Here is a 17,651-nt window from a genome sequence, read left to right as displayed (position 1 = left end):
TTGAGATAATTACTAGACAATTACTTGAGATAATATGCCATGTTGATTACTGAGATGAACTTGTAAGTACTATAGATGCTAGGATAGATAATTAAAAATGTGTTAACAAATATAGTGTAGGATGAAGGAAGTCAAATAAATTTTTTGAATTCTTCATTTATCATAGAGTAGAGTAAGAATAGACAGAAATATAGCTTGAGAATACTTCCCTGGGTGAGAAATCTCCTTTGATTGACTCTAATCAAGAAAAACCACAAGAGGTAAACTGGTTTTGTGAAGTCTCTTGAAAGAGTGTGCTTCCTAGCCTAAGTGGAAGTAGTTACTGAAGTAACTAGTGTCAATCCCTTTATCTAATGCTCGATCACTCTTGTCTGACTTAAACATAGCTACGTAAATGTCTTGGAGCACATTTGTTGCAAAAAGAAGCTTGGGAGGGTTGGATTTGCATGGCAGTTGTAGTATTTCTAATCGTATTACCGGCATGATCAGGTTATATATCTGAAGAAGAAATGGTGACAATTTCTTTCCGTTTATATCACTAAGCAATAAAAACTGATTGCTTTTCTGCTGCAAATGTGAAACAATCAAAATTAATAGAAATTGCTTACAAAAGTAAATCCAACAATTTGGACAAGCTCTGAGAAATATCACCATGTAATAATTTTATTTTTCTCTATCCCATGTTAAGAAACACCACCTGAAATCTTTTCAAATACTTCATAATATAATGACTGACAGATTTCAAACTGTTGCTCACTCATTGCAAGTTAGTCTTGCATGAACAAGGTTCAGTCTACAATTCAGGGATGTGGATCAAGAGACACACATGATATTTTTAAAAAAGACCAGGTAAGGATTTGACAGGCCAGTACTTTGCATAGTTTCTATTCTTCTATAATACAAATATGACTTTCACTTTTAAACAATTTCACCCAAAGTAGTTTTTGATACTGAATGTAAATAATTTAAGATCAGAAATCATTTCCTCACTTGCGTCATTGATGATCTGCATGTTCCCCACGTTCAAATGAAGGGTTATACAGCATTTAATTCACAGCAAAATTAGAAGTTTATCGTTGCCTGCTTGTGAGGTTAGTCAGATTTAATGCAGAGAAAGTTATAAAAGTTTCTACCACTTTTACAGTGAATTAAATTTACTCTGTGTGCTTTACTCTTGTGTCTGTCAGCTTCTTGCTATCATTCTCATTGCTAATGTTATATTTCCTTTGAAAAAATTGTTTTGACTAGAAATCTCAGCCACAATATTTCATGACACATAAATAAGAATCAGTATATAAATAAGTACATGTATATCTCTAGAGTGCTAGCATTTTTTGAAAACAAACCTGGATTTCAGTACCATTTTTATCCTGTATGAGACCATTACTGATTTTTACATCTACAAAAATCTCACCATGGTTGTTGCCTATGCTTATCCTGTATGAGACCAATACTGATTTTACATCTACAAAAATCTCACCATGGTTGTCGCCCATGCTACTGACTTTATTACCCAATGCTCATTTCATTTGATTCTGATGATGGATCACACAGAGGCAAGCATCTGAAGACAATTTCCATTTGACAGTATCACTTCGATTTATTCTAATTTGGGTGAATTTCTGCAAACATGTTGCCAGCATGTCTGTGCAACATGCCTTGTAAAGACATATATTTTTATATAGTGAGAGTAGAGGTGCCAAGTGGTCGAGTGGTCTAAAGCACTCTGCATTATGGATCACTGCCATCTCACCTCTGTCTGTGGCAGTTCGAGTCTCAGATTCAGCCAATGTGGTTATGTGAGAAAGATCGCCAGTAGCTTCACGTGGATAGGTGGTTCTTTCCAGGGTTTTCCTGGGTTCTTCCTCCACCATTAATGCTGGCCGCCATGTATAGCCTATCGTGTGCTGAAAAATGGCGATAAACCCCACAACAACAACAACATAGTGAGAATGGTTATCATTTATAACAGTGTTAAATATGAAACATGACAGTTGTAGCCATATAATCCACACAGTTACCTCCCTCTGGTATAATAACACTAATGGCATAAAGCTATAAATTTGATGACACAATGTCACATATAGGAAACCAAATGCTTTAGCTGATAATTGCATCATACTTAATTCAGACTCCATTTGGTGTGGCCTTTTTTCTAAAATGGCTTTAGTGTCTGTTAGTCAGATGTACATCTATACAATCAAGTTACTGGACTGAATTCAAACCAGGAAGATGTCGGACATGGAGACATACAAAACTGTTAGAGATTATTTTGAAATTGCTTCATGTGGACACGTCTTTCATATCTGAGAGGGCCATGAATTGCGTGTTTTGTGCACTACTAGCAAAAAATGCCCATAGCCTATACTGTCGAACTCTAATGAAGCCATGAACACACACCCTCTAAAACTGATCAATACTCATGACTGGGGGAATTGAAACACAGCACATGACCAATATCACACATCTAAAATACAAATATTTTTATAGGATACCAGTCTGTAGAATAGGCAAAACACATTAAGTCAGAACTTCTGGGGAATGCTATTTTTGGCTTAGAATTTAGAAAAGAGCAAGACCTCTCCAGAATATTATCAATTAATAACAAAAATGAACTGCATAATACAAATTAATTTTTGCAGTGACTAAAGATCTTCAACTCTATGTCTCCAACAATATGCATCATTGCAGAACACACATACATAAGCAATAAAAACCTGTACACTATAATGACTACACTCTGAGCAAACATATGGGACATGCATGCCGCAATAATTATACACTCTCAGCAAACATATGGGACATGCACCCCACAATAATTATATACTAGTTCTCAAGTCAATTAATTCTTTGTTCAGTACCTCCTTGACATGCTTGTATGAAGAAGATCTTGGGTTTTTTTGCCAGGTTTGGACATGAATTGGATCTAAAAAACCCAGTAATGGCTTCCACAGACACAACATCTCCATCAACACCATAGATTCCAGCCTCAGTCCCATGACTAAGAATTGTCAGGATGAAGCAGTCCGCTGTTTTATGATATGGATCCATTTTCTCCTTTTCAAGTGCATTTCTGATGTCCTGAAAAAATGAACAATCACATTTCACAACTCTGTATATATATATATATATATGTGTGTGTGTGTGTGTGTGTGTGTGTGTGTGTTATTGAATGTTTTAAATCTCAATGTGTGCATATTTTTGATGGAATTGCTTGTATTGTGGATTCAATGTATGTGATGAGATTCGCAGGTGAGTACACTGTGTTGATACTCTATTCATGCTATACATTAAACATGTATATATAAACAGCATACACATATATGTAACGGGGCCCTGAGTGGCTGAGTGGTCTCAAGCGCTCACCGTTCCGGATCACTGCCATCTCAACTCTGTCTGCATGGGTTTGAGTCCAAGGCTCTGCTAGCGTAGGTATGTGGTAAAGCCTGCCAGTAGCTTCTCGTGGGTCGATGGTTCTTCCCTGGGTTTTCCAGGGCTCTTCCTCCACCATTAATACTGGCTGCCATGTATAGCCTATCGTGTGCTGAAAAATGGCTTTAAACCCTACAACAACAACAACATACTATTACAGTATATTAATACATCATCTCTTACAGCATACTAATACATTATCTCGTACAGTATACTATTACAGTATACTAATACATTATCTCTTACAGCATACTATTTGTCTGGTCCTATCTTGTGCTGAAAAAGGCGTTAAACCCTAGAACAACAACAACAACATGTATGTAACAATCCATGGTTCTCTAAATAAAGTAAAATATTATATATGCCTTCTCTGTTTCCATACAGGCGTATTTCTCATTTAATATGCATCAATTTAAGATGGTAACTGTGCCAATGAAGCACATATTTTACCGCCCACATTTATTACCTACCCCCCGCCCATTTTTTGGGGTACATGTATAATCTTCTTCAGGTAACTGACCTGGTTACTTATAACATGGTTCAGTCTATAACATGGTCGGGTTCTATGGCTCCCAACTACCGTGTTATAACGGGGTCACAATCTATATTTGATAACTCAGATCCAAAGAAAACTAGTACATGTACATCTTTTAGCCCTCTACTGTTATCATTCTAGATGCTAAACTGTTTAATTTGTACAGAATTAAGTCAGTAATTTAGCATCCCTTGTGAGTTTAATTCTTGTACAATAATATGTTTCTTTCAAGGTGCTAGTAAACACTGGATGGGTACTGGGTATGGCTTTTATCAGCATGCAAGGGATGACATTGTTTACTGCCATGGCAACCAAATCCTCACAATAATTTTGTAAAATCTTAAAATAATCTTAATGCTGAGCTTTCTTCTTTCTGTCCAAAATCACTCATGGTCTGAATGTTTTCAATTTATGATTTTCTAATAGTCTGACCCTTACTGTTCAAATTTCACTTTATATACATATACAACTTATAAATAAGCCACCTAATATAAGTATACCACTTACTATAAGTATAAAAGTTGATATGCACATAGCAGGTGTTTATTTTGAGTAAAGTGCCAAGACCAAACAGCTCAAGTAAATACATTTTCTTAAATGAATTTTCTGTGTTTGCATTTTTCTTTCATATACTCATATGGTATGAAACATTTAAAATAGAAACAGTACTTTGGTCTGAACATTAAATTAATTTAAATTTCTTACAAAAAAGATTAGTTACTATAGTAACAGTGTCAAAATGCAGCAATAATAGTAAGGTACTTAAGTTGATGTTTTAACTAGTCTCCCACATACAAAATTCCATGCTGTATTCACTTAAAGGTACTATATTAATTTGATCAGACAACTGAAATATAATATGATGCCACTAATTATGAACCAAGCTCTCTTAATATACCAAAGGATCACAATTAGACATCTATCTTCAAATACAAGTTTTAAAATGTGTTACAAGATTTTCCTATTGATTCAAACTTTAAATAAGTGGAAACTGTTACTGTACCATTCAACTTGCTAATAAGTCAACTCCAACTGCAAACAATATTGACCCTGATTTGCCTAGTAATGTGCTGGCAGATCAGGGTATGTGTTGTTTGTTCTACTTGTTACTCCTAACAAACTGCATTGACCCAGATCAGCCAGTATCTTATGTAATGGTAGATATGGGTCTATGCAGTTTGCAGTTAGAATCGACTGATAAGTGAGTATTTATGGTACATAATCAGATTTATTGTCTTATGCCATGGAAGTGTACATATTTTATGATGGCTTTCCAAAAGTTTCCAAATAAAAACAGATTTAAATTCATTCAAGAATCAGCAAACTCTGTGTGCTCTTTTTTTAAATCTGATATAAATTCTTAAAAATTGTGATTACCAGCAAATCTGAACGTTACAGCTCTACAATCTTACTCTATGTAACTGAAATAAGTAAAACCAACAAATCATCAAATAATTTATTTCCCTAACATACAAAATTAATTATTCAAAAGACACTTACAGTACTGTGACTTAAAATCCCAAATAATCCTAATTGTTCTATGACAAGTCCAAAAGTATACAATGTTCCTAATGATTTACAATAGTCTTGTATGTCTTGATATATCATTATAACCTAATCCAGAATGTCTTTAAATTAGTCCTCAATTATCCCCAAGTAGTGTTTTAGTCCAAAATGTCAATAAGTACTTTGTAATTCCAATGAATAATTTAAATAAATAATTCTTCTCAATTTATATCTGAACACAACTATAAACTCTGATCATAGAATCCCAAAGGCTGATATTAAACAGAAATGAAGACTGTTTACAAAAAACTCTTTATACAAATCATATTCTATACCCAATTAAATAAAATGCTGGGATGGGATGATACTGAATTTGTGCTTGTGGAAAAGGAATCCAAGGTGAAGCATACATGAAGTAATGTATGTAAAAATCATCTGGTACTTTTCAGAATGTTGTCCATATAGTTGAAATTCACTATTGTTGAGGTAGCTCTAACGTATGACAGGGACTAATGTTCAGACTAAAAGAAAGTGCCCTGAATTGGTATGCCATAATTCTGGATGAGATTCTCATGAATTCCTGTAAGAATTGTGTCCAGAGTAATATTGTTGGGTTACTTACGTAGCAGATAGCATCGCAGCAGCAAGTGTCAGCACCACAACATATATTTATAGAATTTCAGGAAAGCACCTGAGTAGATTCACAAAAGCAAAACCCAATGGTGTCTAACATATTCGCGGTAAGTGAAGTTTCTCTGAGAATAAATGGACATCGAGAACCATCCAACGAAGTGTTATTGAATTTTGAAAATAATCATGTTGCACATGCGTATCATCGGTTGATGTCATTCATGGGGTGTGATCAGAATGTTGATTCTGGTTTGTAGATATCTCAGCATGATTTCTCAAAGCTGTATCCAATCTATTATTTCTCACTGGAACACTTGGATTTGCTTAGACAATCTGTTGTTAACATACACTTCTGAGCTTGTGTAGCATGATTACCAGCTCAGGTGGTTACAGTGCAATTACTGTTATACTGTCAGACAAAACAAAGTTGCTTGAGGGTGATGGTGGACAAATGAGAGTCTTCGATGCGCCCATAGAAAACGTGATTAGATCATTCATGATGTTGTAATGGCATATCATCACGTCAATGTTACTCTGACACCTGGTCAGATTAAAAGCCTGCAATCTGTATCAAAGATGAAATCTGAAGCAAAAATAATAAAAATCAGCAGCGTTGCAGGGCCTAAATAAATTATTGTTGAGTGACGTCAACTCAAACACTACAATGACACCAAGAAATCAAGAACTGGCATTTGACTTATCTTTCTGCAAATGCAATCAGCAAAGTAATAAAAAACAATGGTATATTTCTGTTTCTAGCGGCATTACCAGCAATAATTACAGCAGCCGCACTTGGTGCTGTTGGAACAACTGCCAGTATGGCACATAAAAAAATCAACAGGAAAAGGATTGAAGACCTCTAAAAAAAGGGACATGGTTTACAATTACCAGAAACTCTGTATGGTCAAGATCAATAAAGGTTCCCATGTCCAATTTTGATTAACTTGATGCTGCCTGGCAAATAAACCTAAAAAAAACTTCAGGTGTTTTCATGCCTAATCCATTACCAGAAAAACCAATCCATGTTGAAACCGGTATCATTAATCTTGATGGACGTTCTTGTCCATGTACTCATTGGGTTGCATACGTGGTTGATCCATGTGGAGTGGTTTATTTTGATTCATATGGATTGGCACCACTGAGAGAATTTTTATGGTATAGTGGCTTAGCCAGTGACATACCAATCTGGTATTTAACATTACCATCAGAGACAATAACAGATCCACCTATATGCAGTCCAGAAGTACTTGCTGTGCTTAATGTTGTGTGAAGGTCATCAGTGCTGCATCAAAAAGGCGTGCATGAGTATACAACCCATAATTTTAAACAGGTTAATAATTTACAATGGTAGATATTTATGGAAGAGCTACTAAAAATAAGCCCCAAGGTGACACTGATTATCCAAATATGCAACACAAAATGAACTTGCAAGATTTTTTGTGTCTTGCCAATGCTGACACAAATGAAGTTTTTTTTATTATAGGATCAGCAATGATGGTTAGGACAAGCAATATCCCATTGACATATTATTCTATGAGTTCCAGGTGTAACCAAAGATAACTTAGTGGTGTTTACTAAAATCAGTAAAATTAAAGAATCAAGGGATTTAATTCTAACAACCATGGGAGTGATTACTGGATGTATTAGAAGAATTGAAGATATAATGCATGGCGATCTTAGTATGAGCAGAAGTACAATTATTAATGTGAGAGAAACAAAATCAGATGATGACGTGGCAACAAAATAATTGGTGGACAACAACAATGCCACAATCAGAACTGAGATCAGTATGTTGCTAAAGCTAGAGAAATACATGGACAACAGCAACATCCCGATGATGACCTCATTAATGACAATCAATGATGGCAGGACCACGTTCAGATCTGAATATACTAATCATATATCTGCATTTAAGAACGAAACATAAATAAAACTTTAGACAATTTCTTCGGAAATCCAATAGTCATCAGCATTAAGCTTGCTGAAATTAATAACATCTTGTTGATCTAGTCAATGTTAAAGCAAAATTGAAATTATTAATAATGAGTTCACTAACATCAACTCAAGAATCAATCTGATAAACAATGAACTTGATAAAATCAAAAAGATTGCGAATGGTGTAATTCACACTATTCTGCTCCTCAACATGGCATACACAGTAGCATCTGGAATGGCAACATGGAAACCGGAAAACAACTTAATACTCATTGAGGTTACCAGGGTGTATAGGCTGTCCGTGTTTGGTGCCGCTAAATTTGAGATACATGTATGAAATTATTTTGGTCCTTTCACAAACAGATGGTTCCAAAAGGCAAACTCCTAGTCTCAGTGAAGTAAGGGTGGTTTCTGGAATTCATCTTGAAAGAATCTCACAATTGGTAACTTAGTATAAACCATAATGAATCCCATGCAATCATTTCGGTATAATCAAGCATGCACTTCGAAATTGTCGTTGGAAGAAATCATTGATGAGCATATGACAAAACAAAAAAAATATCGCCAATGAGTCATTGTCATTGACAATGTTCTATATGTGGTTTCCTTGTTTGTTGCTGGAACAACAATATTAATCGGTACATTATCAGCAACACATGTGATATCACCTGTGGTTGGAATCAGTGTTTCTGTTGTTGGTGGTGTTGATGGTATACTCAATATTATCGTGGAAAAAAATCTGCGTGTACCAGTAAAAACTGCATGAGCACATAGAAATAACATGCTGCAACATATGCATGCATAAATATATCACTGATACTGTCAGAGGGGTTAAATGACAGTGCAATATCAGACAATGAATTTAATGCAATGAGGGATATTTATTATTGGTACTGTAAGAACACCAACATACCAATGTCTACTTTGCCAGTGCCACATTTAGAATCTGAAGTATAGATAATAATGACCACAGAAATAACCCCAAGACTGGAACAGATCATCGCTAACACAACACTGCCGATGACCATAATATCACTGACATCAACATGGCCAGAATTCAATATTGGTTTTCCAACTCGGATAAAAGCTCCTAATGGTCGGTCACTTTAAATCGCACTATCACAATTATGACTTTATTATAGTTAGCCAAATATCAGAAAAAAATATTTTTTGGTCGATTAGACGCTAATAATTTGCTGGTATTTTCAAATAAAACTACTGCTGATGTAGCTGGTGGGCAAGACCCACTCAGGGATGTCGTTACCATCCCAATAGGATCATATCAAATCAAACAAATCAACGACGAACTTAAAATCAAATCAATGACAGGAAAAGAATCAAAGATTGCTATCAAAGTATACAAACCAATGCCGAGTGCTGCCATTGAAATATCAACACCAGTTTAGTCCACTGACATATGCTGGGATGGCTGTTAGTAGCGCCGATTTATACTAGACCACCACAACCACAATGATCCTATTATGATTTTGACAAACATACTGGAGTAAAAATTCCAGGGCTTAGACAACACTTTCAGTGAATTGGTCAGGTAGAAAAACATAAAGAACAAAATTAATTAATACAACAATATACTGATATCTTTCTTTTAGAGACAAACAAAAATATTAGGAAAGTTCTGGAAGAGAGTAAAATAGTGGAAGATGAGGCAGACTATGTTAGAAAAGGTTAAATATACCCAGAGTGGCTTTATAAAGAAGTAGCAATGATGGAATCAGAATAAGAGAAAAAACACATATTGGGGTTTTCTAGCAAATCGTTTATTGTTGAAATAACACAGGAACCTAAAAATGCACAGAGCAATCTGAGAGCAGGGCTTTTTGTGCAGTATATAATTGAATATCCGAATGATGATCTAAATCTGGAAATCATTAATGTAGTATCATACATGAAACTGGTAAAATTTGATGCAAAATTCTGTGTTAGAAACAGCAATTGGACAGAGTCATAGATATACAAAAACTTATTTCTTGATTATTTTAATTTTACTGCAGAACAAATATCGACACTCAAACTACCTAGGCTGGATATCGATAAAATGAAGCATGAACTTGAAGGCATAATTGACGAATATCTTCCAAAAATGAATGCAGCATGGGACAAGTTACAGGGCCCTACAGATACTCTCTGACGTATTAATGATCCAACAGGTGGTGGTCATTATGTATCACCAGATACTGTCAACATCATGTCAACAATTTCTGTAAATCTAATTTGTGACGCTGTCAATGTTAGGTATACTGCATCTGGGCAAACATTACAAGGGCAGGCCCAGCAGGGATATGTTCTTTACAGCTTTTCTCCAGATGTTCCATTTGATTGTGTCAGTGCCCATTAATCCTGTATATTTATGATGTCATAATCCATCGCTGTCATGAATAAGTTTTCTTCTTACCCACCAAGATGGTAATTTGTTGGACACACATGGTGAAGACTTGACTGTTAGTTTGTATGGGATCAGCCCAGAATACCATAACAGTACACTATGATGAGAAAAAAATATATATATATATTTTTTGTGGTTAATATTTTTGTGTTCATTTTTTTTCTCCGGGATACTCTTCTCATTCTGCGGGTATCTTAATAGACTCCAATACAAGTTTTTTTTTAGCTGTCTCACACAAGCACTTACAGCCACTCGAGTTTCATATTTTCGAGACAAATCTGATCATATTCTCTCAATAGTGCTTGCCAATGGAACAAATTTAGCTAATCAGGTCGTTCATGTAAATCCACCAACGACAATTCCATTTTGCACTGGAGTAATTTGATAAATCTATACTTAGCCACAAGTGTATATCTGCCCTCATCATGTTGCTGCTGTATCATCTCAAAATCACAGTTGATTTTTTCAACATCGATTTGAACCGCGAGACCATCTTGCTGCAATTGTTCGATTGTAGAGATAATCTCATTAATATTTTCCTGGCTCATTATACAACAAATGCATTTCTTTAATAACATTTTTTATGTAGACCAATTTAATAACATGTTGCTGGATCAAGTAAACTTATCATGATGAATCCATGTGGGGTTTCCTGAGCATGTGTGAAGAAGATTTCAAACTTACCTATGTCTACGTCACCGGGACTCCATGTGTGATGAATATTTCGAAGCATATGTCAACCCCATTAAAAATAACCCAAAAATTGCAATTATCTCTAATTACCTTGGGAATCTGAGTATATCGCTGGGTGAATTAAATGACAACAGTGTTTATATATCTGTCCCATGAAAATATTTTTGCTGGATTTACTTGTTTGTCAAGCATGACATCACTGTAAACCACTAGACTGTTGATATCTCCATTAAGATCTTCGACAGATGGTGCTTCATCGATGTCTGTGATACATTCAAAATAAAATGCCCTCGGCTGCTGCAGATTCATTAAATTCCTTAATAGCATTGCAGCATCCTTGGTCATTCACATATGGTGCTACTAAATAAAGTTTGTCCAATTTGAGACACCTAATTATCAGGTTGAGCAGCAACTGAGTTTTACCCAATCCATATGGCCCAATTATAATAGCTCGAATTGGATTTGGCAATACATGTACTGGGTGATGCTTGACTGATGCTTGCTCACGTGTTGATGAAAAAGTCAATCATGTTCATATTATACAAATACAGCAATATTTATAGTCATGAGTTTATATTGTGTTTGATGTTTGATTCACTAGTACAAAATTTCTGAGAGCAACCGTATTGAAAAATAACACACCAGCACTTACAGGTAAATGTAAAAAATGCGGCACACAAAAATATAAGTTTGTGAATATTCTTGTTGCCAAAAAAATACGGCAGCATCACCAAGGCACTTGGCAAAATACCTGAAGCACTATGGGCTAAGTATCCTGGGGGAAAAAACATCTTCCAGGATATAATTATTGTGGTCCTAGAACTCGCCTTGATATTAGATTTGATGGAAAAAATCGGCCAAAACCAGGTGAAATTCCAGTAAATGCGACTGGTCAAGCATGTCATGTTCATGATATCATGTATAAAAATCCAGATCTACAACAATGACATATCATGTATGTCAAGTTGATTCACACACTGAATTCGATAAAACTTAAAACATATGAGAATCACTTGCAAATTGGTTGATAAGACTGGCAATGAAAGGTAAAATAGTGTTGGGAGTGGGTAATGAAGTGCCAACAATACATAATGGAATCAATTTATTATAGCCCAATCGAATGCTGCAGAGGTAAAGCAGCAATTAAAAAACTCGCCAATGCAGGAGGTTTCACATGTGCTGTAGCTGCAGACTGGTCATCATGACAGGCGATATAGCAAATTTATCTTTCACATCCCAAAATAATTCAACGTGGATGGTTTAATGTCAGTACACCCAACAAAGTTCGTCAGGCAGATATCTTGTTTTATGCACAACAAAACAAAATAGTGAATTATACGAGAAAAGATTTAATACATGCATTGTAAGAAATATAGTATATATGAGTACATGTATATGCATTTGTCTCTCTCTCTTACTCACTCTCTCCCTTTCTCTCAAACATGCCACTATTCATTATTACCAATATTCTACATTTGATTCATCAAACTCATAACTAAAATAACATACTTAATTTAAATATTTAAAAATATTTGTCTCTGCAGTGTTGGGGCTAAACAACAGCTGTAGCAGGATAAGCGTTCTTGTAGTAGGTGTTGTCTATCCCAATAAATGTTCCTCGTTTGGTATTTTTATATATTATGACGACATTGTTATGTAGCTGTGATTCTGTAATGGAGTTGAGTTTATCATGTATGATCCACTCTGATCCATCTGGTGTTTGATGCTCAGCTAAAAATGTTATCCTGAAAAAATACTTCTCGTTGTCGACAAGATTATTAATAATAGTAGTTACTCATTTATCATCCATTGTGGAATCAATAAATGTTCTATTGCCATCTATCTTAAATGTTGAAAAAACATGAGATGCACCATTGTTGTAAAACTCATTATTTGCTTGTTTGATAAAATCATGCAAATGTAACTCAAATGTTATTTGTTTTGTCACCTGGTAATCTGTCACCTGGTAATCTGTCAAAATCAAATCTAGTAGTGTGTTGTAACTCATTCTCCAATAATCGTTTTTCATTCACATTCAAACTACTTTACCCTTCTCTGGTTCTATTTTTGTTAATCTCTCAATGTCACTTGTGGTTAATAATAACGATTTTATCTCATTTTGCAATTTTTCTTGTGCAATTTTTTACCTTTGGAAAGCTGGTTTTATCCCAGTTTGACTAAAATACTGTTCTTGCAGTTGTTTTGCAACACTAGAATTAGTTATTCTTATATATAAGAGAAGTATTTTCTTCAACTGGACTTTATCCAATAATATATTATTGACCATATTTATTCTGATAAACAAGATAATAGATTAGAAAACTTACAAGTTGTCACACAAAGTGAGAATAGTAAATGTGAAAAATCCCGGCAAATACAAAAAAAACCCCCACAACCAGTTATGTCAATAAATTTCAAGACGAGAGATAAAACAATTTTCATCATTATATTCTGCTGGAAAATATTTTGATGCAAGTTACAAATTAATACAATTTACAGCAGGCAATATATAATATTCAGCCATGTCAAAGAGACGTAACCAGAAAATAAAAATTGAGTATATCACACAATAAACATCTCTGCTACAGGGCCCACATACTATTCAGTCTATCAGAACTGTAAATTTTTAAATCATTTTCACTTGGTCTGACCACCATATTCCTCTGGCCCCCCCCCCCTTTTGCTCATATCAAATGAAAATATTCAAATTTTATGGCACATAATAAAACATCACGATGTGTCACATATAGTTTATGTTACTGTTTGTTGGTCAATCCAACAGTTCCATGTATTATTTTTATGGTGTTTTTTTTCCTTCACACCCATCTTCTGGCACCCCTAAGGTTGGTTGACACCCCCCCTTTTTTTTGCATTTTTTTAAATAGGTCAGACTACAATATTGTGACATTGTTATTCTGTGAGTCTCATATAAATTTAGGTCATTTGCAAAAAAAATTGTCTCTTGTTCATAAAAGTGCCTGATTCCACAATGGAGGGTTTATTGATCGGTAACAATAGTTTGTTGGCTGCCATTTTTGGGGGGTCGGTCCAAGTCCTCCTGCTGCTGGTACTGAGCATCCAGGACAGGAACATTGCTATAGAAAGTGATAGGTTAGTAAAGAGCTTGTGGTTAGGGCTGGAATTTTTCTGTGTGAGTTTACAATACTTCCAAGGGTCTAGTACAATTAGGGGCCATTTATTCTTTGATCATGGTACTAGGAATACAAAAAAGTCAGTCAGCCACTGGTAATGGGGCTAGCAATTTGAGATGTTGGGAGCTAACTCTCATGAAGCTGGTACTTGGTATACGAGAAAAGTATCACTGTACCTAGTCCTGGGAAACCCAGGCATAGGTTGAGGCTATGACAGTACTGGTTTTGTCTGTAGACATTTAACATTTAATACCAAGGTCCAGTACTGGCTATCCCAGGTCAGATCACTGTAACTAGTACTGGAATGTGTTGTTATGTCTAGCATTGATCCAGAGGGGCCACCATACGCCCCAAAAAATGTACAGGACTCCTTACAACTGCACCAGTGAAAATTAGTTTTGAAAGGTCTTTTGCTACCTAGCATGATGAGAAGAAGTAACTGAATAAATGAAGGAATCTGGCACCAAGCCCTCTATCCATGGTATATCACTCTTGGCTCCAGTAAATGGGTAAGTCACCTAGGAGTGGAAAGGGGAGGTCACTTTGTAAGCATTTTTTCCCTTTGTCAATATGTCAAATAGATGGGAAATACTAAAGTTTTGTCTTTTGAGACGTACTGGATTGAAGAGGTAGTGGAGTTTTTTTCCCCAATGGTAATGCGATTGAGGAACATATTTCCTGTAAAATGTCATTTTATTTATATTAGCACCAATTCTTCAGCTGTAATATTACAATTTTCACAAGAATTCATGCTAATGACTTGCCACTGCAGCAGACTAAGCACATATTTACAAAGTGGCTGACATGGTATGACACTAATAGATGAGTGACTGACATGGGATGACACTAATAGATGAGTAGACTGACATGCTCTGTTGTTTCAATTCTGGATTGTCAATTTAAGAGTTACTTCACGTTTACTCTCCAGTTTCATTTTGTCAGTGGTATAAGTGATAGTTATGGATGTAACAACTGTTTTTGGTAGTACTGGTTCATATTTGGGTCAGTCGTGAAAGGCATAAAAAGTAATTATTATACAGCATTGGGTCTGGTACTGATAGGCATGAATGCACAGTACAGTGTTACGTAATTTATAGTTTTGAGCAAGCAATTTTAATGTTTGGAGGTAAATTGTTGATGTTTGATGCCTAAAGAACCAGGCCATGAATATCATGTACAGAGAGATAGTAATATAATGTCATGCAACTGTTTAATTTTTGCTTGTTTGTTGAATAAAAACTTCATACTGATCTTACAACATTTATATTTAACACACATCATAAAAACTTTAATTAAAGCTTTGATCTCAAGGTAACTAATTACAAGGGCCAACACTGTCATCTGAACTTTGTTCTGCTTAACAACTTAAAACACCTCTTAATATGCAGGTGAGAGATATGTGGGCATCGTGTAATCAACAGCTATTGCAGATGAGAGATATGTGGGCATCATGCCATCAACAGTTATTGCAGGTGAGAGAAGCAGCAGGGAAGTTGTACAGACCAGTGGTTCCAGACCAAATAAAGCTTCCTACGAGAACTTTCTCCGTAGAAGCCTCAGATTTCAAAAATAAGCCTTCCTACGAAAATTAATTTGCGTAAATTCACTCCCGACTGCAATTTTTTGTGTGCAAATTCAATGATTCTAGACAAGGAAAAAAAGGGGGGGGGGAATTTATTCCGTCGATGAAGTTTGCAAAGTTTGGCTGCAAATTTATGAATAAATTTGATCAAGACCAATTCGATACCGACTGCGTGGATCGTGAAGATTAATCGTGATAAAACCATGCGGTGTTGCCTGGGCGCGGCTGAAGAAATTTTTGAATTTGTTTATGTCCATATCGCCGTTGCACCAAGTCTGATGAATATTTCTCAGCGTGTGAGTATCAACGCCATTGAAAACTGATAAGATGTTACAATTGTCCCTAATTACTTTTGGAATTTGCGTATATCGCTGCGTCACATAAATAACATCGGTGTTCTTGTGTCGGCCACGCGAGAATATCCTAGCCGGATTAGTTTGCTTATCCAGCATTACATCATCGAATACGACAAGATTATTAACATCGCCATCTAAATTTTCCACGGATGGGGTTTCATTGATGTCTGTGATGAATTCGATCGTGCCTTCGTCGGTATTGTCGCTAAATTCTTTTAGTACCTGATAGCAACGCTGATCATCAACGGACGGTGCAACCAAATACAATTTGTCCCATTTTAGCCATCGCATTATCAAATTTAGCAACAATTGCGTCTTTCCAGAACCAGACGGGCCAATAATTATCATCCTTATCGAATTTGGTAACACCGCGTTGTGTTTCACCTGCTCACGTTTCTTCGTGGCCGAAAAATCAATTACATTCATGTTACTAGAATATTATGGATCTATATTGTGTTAAGTGTCGCACTCACACAGCTACGATAAATCCAACCGAAATCGTCACACGCAATAACAGGAACGCAATTGCAGGAGAATGCGAAGTTTGTAATACACGCAAATTCAGATTTGTAAAAAAAAAAATAGAAGAACCGGAGGAGACATTACCGCCTCCATGAAAAATCTACCCGGGTTGCCCTGGGCGAAATATCCCGGAGAAAAGCATCTGCCAGGATACAATTACTGCGGACCCGGCACAAGGCTCGATATAAGACTCAACGATAATAATCAACCAAATCCCGGCGAAGATCCAGTAAACGCCATCGATAACGCGTGCTACTATCACGATCTTGCGTATCGTAGCGGAGATTTACAACAAAGACATCTCGCTGATATTAGGCTAATTCATGCAATAGACGCGATTCCTGATAAAAGTTTCAAAGAAAAATTGGCAACTTGGTTGATAAAAGGCGCAATGAAAGGTAAATTAGTATTCGGTGCTGGTAAATAATAATGGAGCAGATATATTATTCTCCGCGAGGATTCTGGCGAGGAAAATCAGCAATTGCCAAACTCGCCAAGGCAGCAAAAGTAAAACAATCCGTTGCTGAATCGTGGCTATCGAAACAGGCAGTCTGGCAAATTTATCTTCCTCCACCTAAGAAAATATCATATGCGAGTTTCTCTGTCAGCGTCCCTAATGAAGTCCATCAGGCTGATTTAATGTTTCTTCCTTACGATACCGTCGACGGAGTCACATACAAATATGTCTTGACAGTCGTTGATATCGCCAGCAGGTATAAAGAAGCCGAGCCGTTATCGAATAAAACAGCAACGGAGATCGCTAAGGCGTTTAGCGAAATTTATTCACGATCTCCATTAACATGGCCGAAGCTTCTCCAGGTTGATCCAGGTCGAGAATTTCTTGGTGCGGTTACTTCATTGATGAAAAAGAATAATGTTAAAATCCGTCGCGGTATTGTAGGTG

General features: G+C 35.9%; 1 protein-coding gene across 1 annotated transcript in view; it reads right to left on the bottom strand.

The window, feature by feature from the left end:
• Positions 1-17,651, bottom strand: part of LOC149781960 (caspase-2-like) — a 119,294-nt gene that overhangs the window by 28,678 nt on the left and 72,965 nt on the right. The window contains exon 5 of the mRNA XM_089936142.1: positions 2,862-3,081. Coding sequence (XP_089792268.1) covers positions 2,862-3,081 — 220 coding nt within the window. The remainder of the gene's footprint in view (positions 1-2,861; positions 3,082-17,651) is intronic.

This window comes from Sinohyriopsis cumingii, chromosome 15, assembly GCF_028554795.1.
Source record: "Sinohyriopsis cumingii isolate HCF-2022 chromosome 15, ASM2855479v2, whole genome shotgun sequence".
In the NCBI taxonomy this organism is placed as follows: domain Eukaryota; kingdom Metazoa; phylum Mollusca; class Bivalvia; order Unionida; family Unionidae; genus Sinohyriopsis; species Sinohyriopsis cumingii.
The sequence above is the reverse complement of the archived record's forward strand: the minus strand, read 5'-3'. Positions and strand labels throughout refer to the sequence as shown.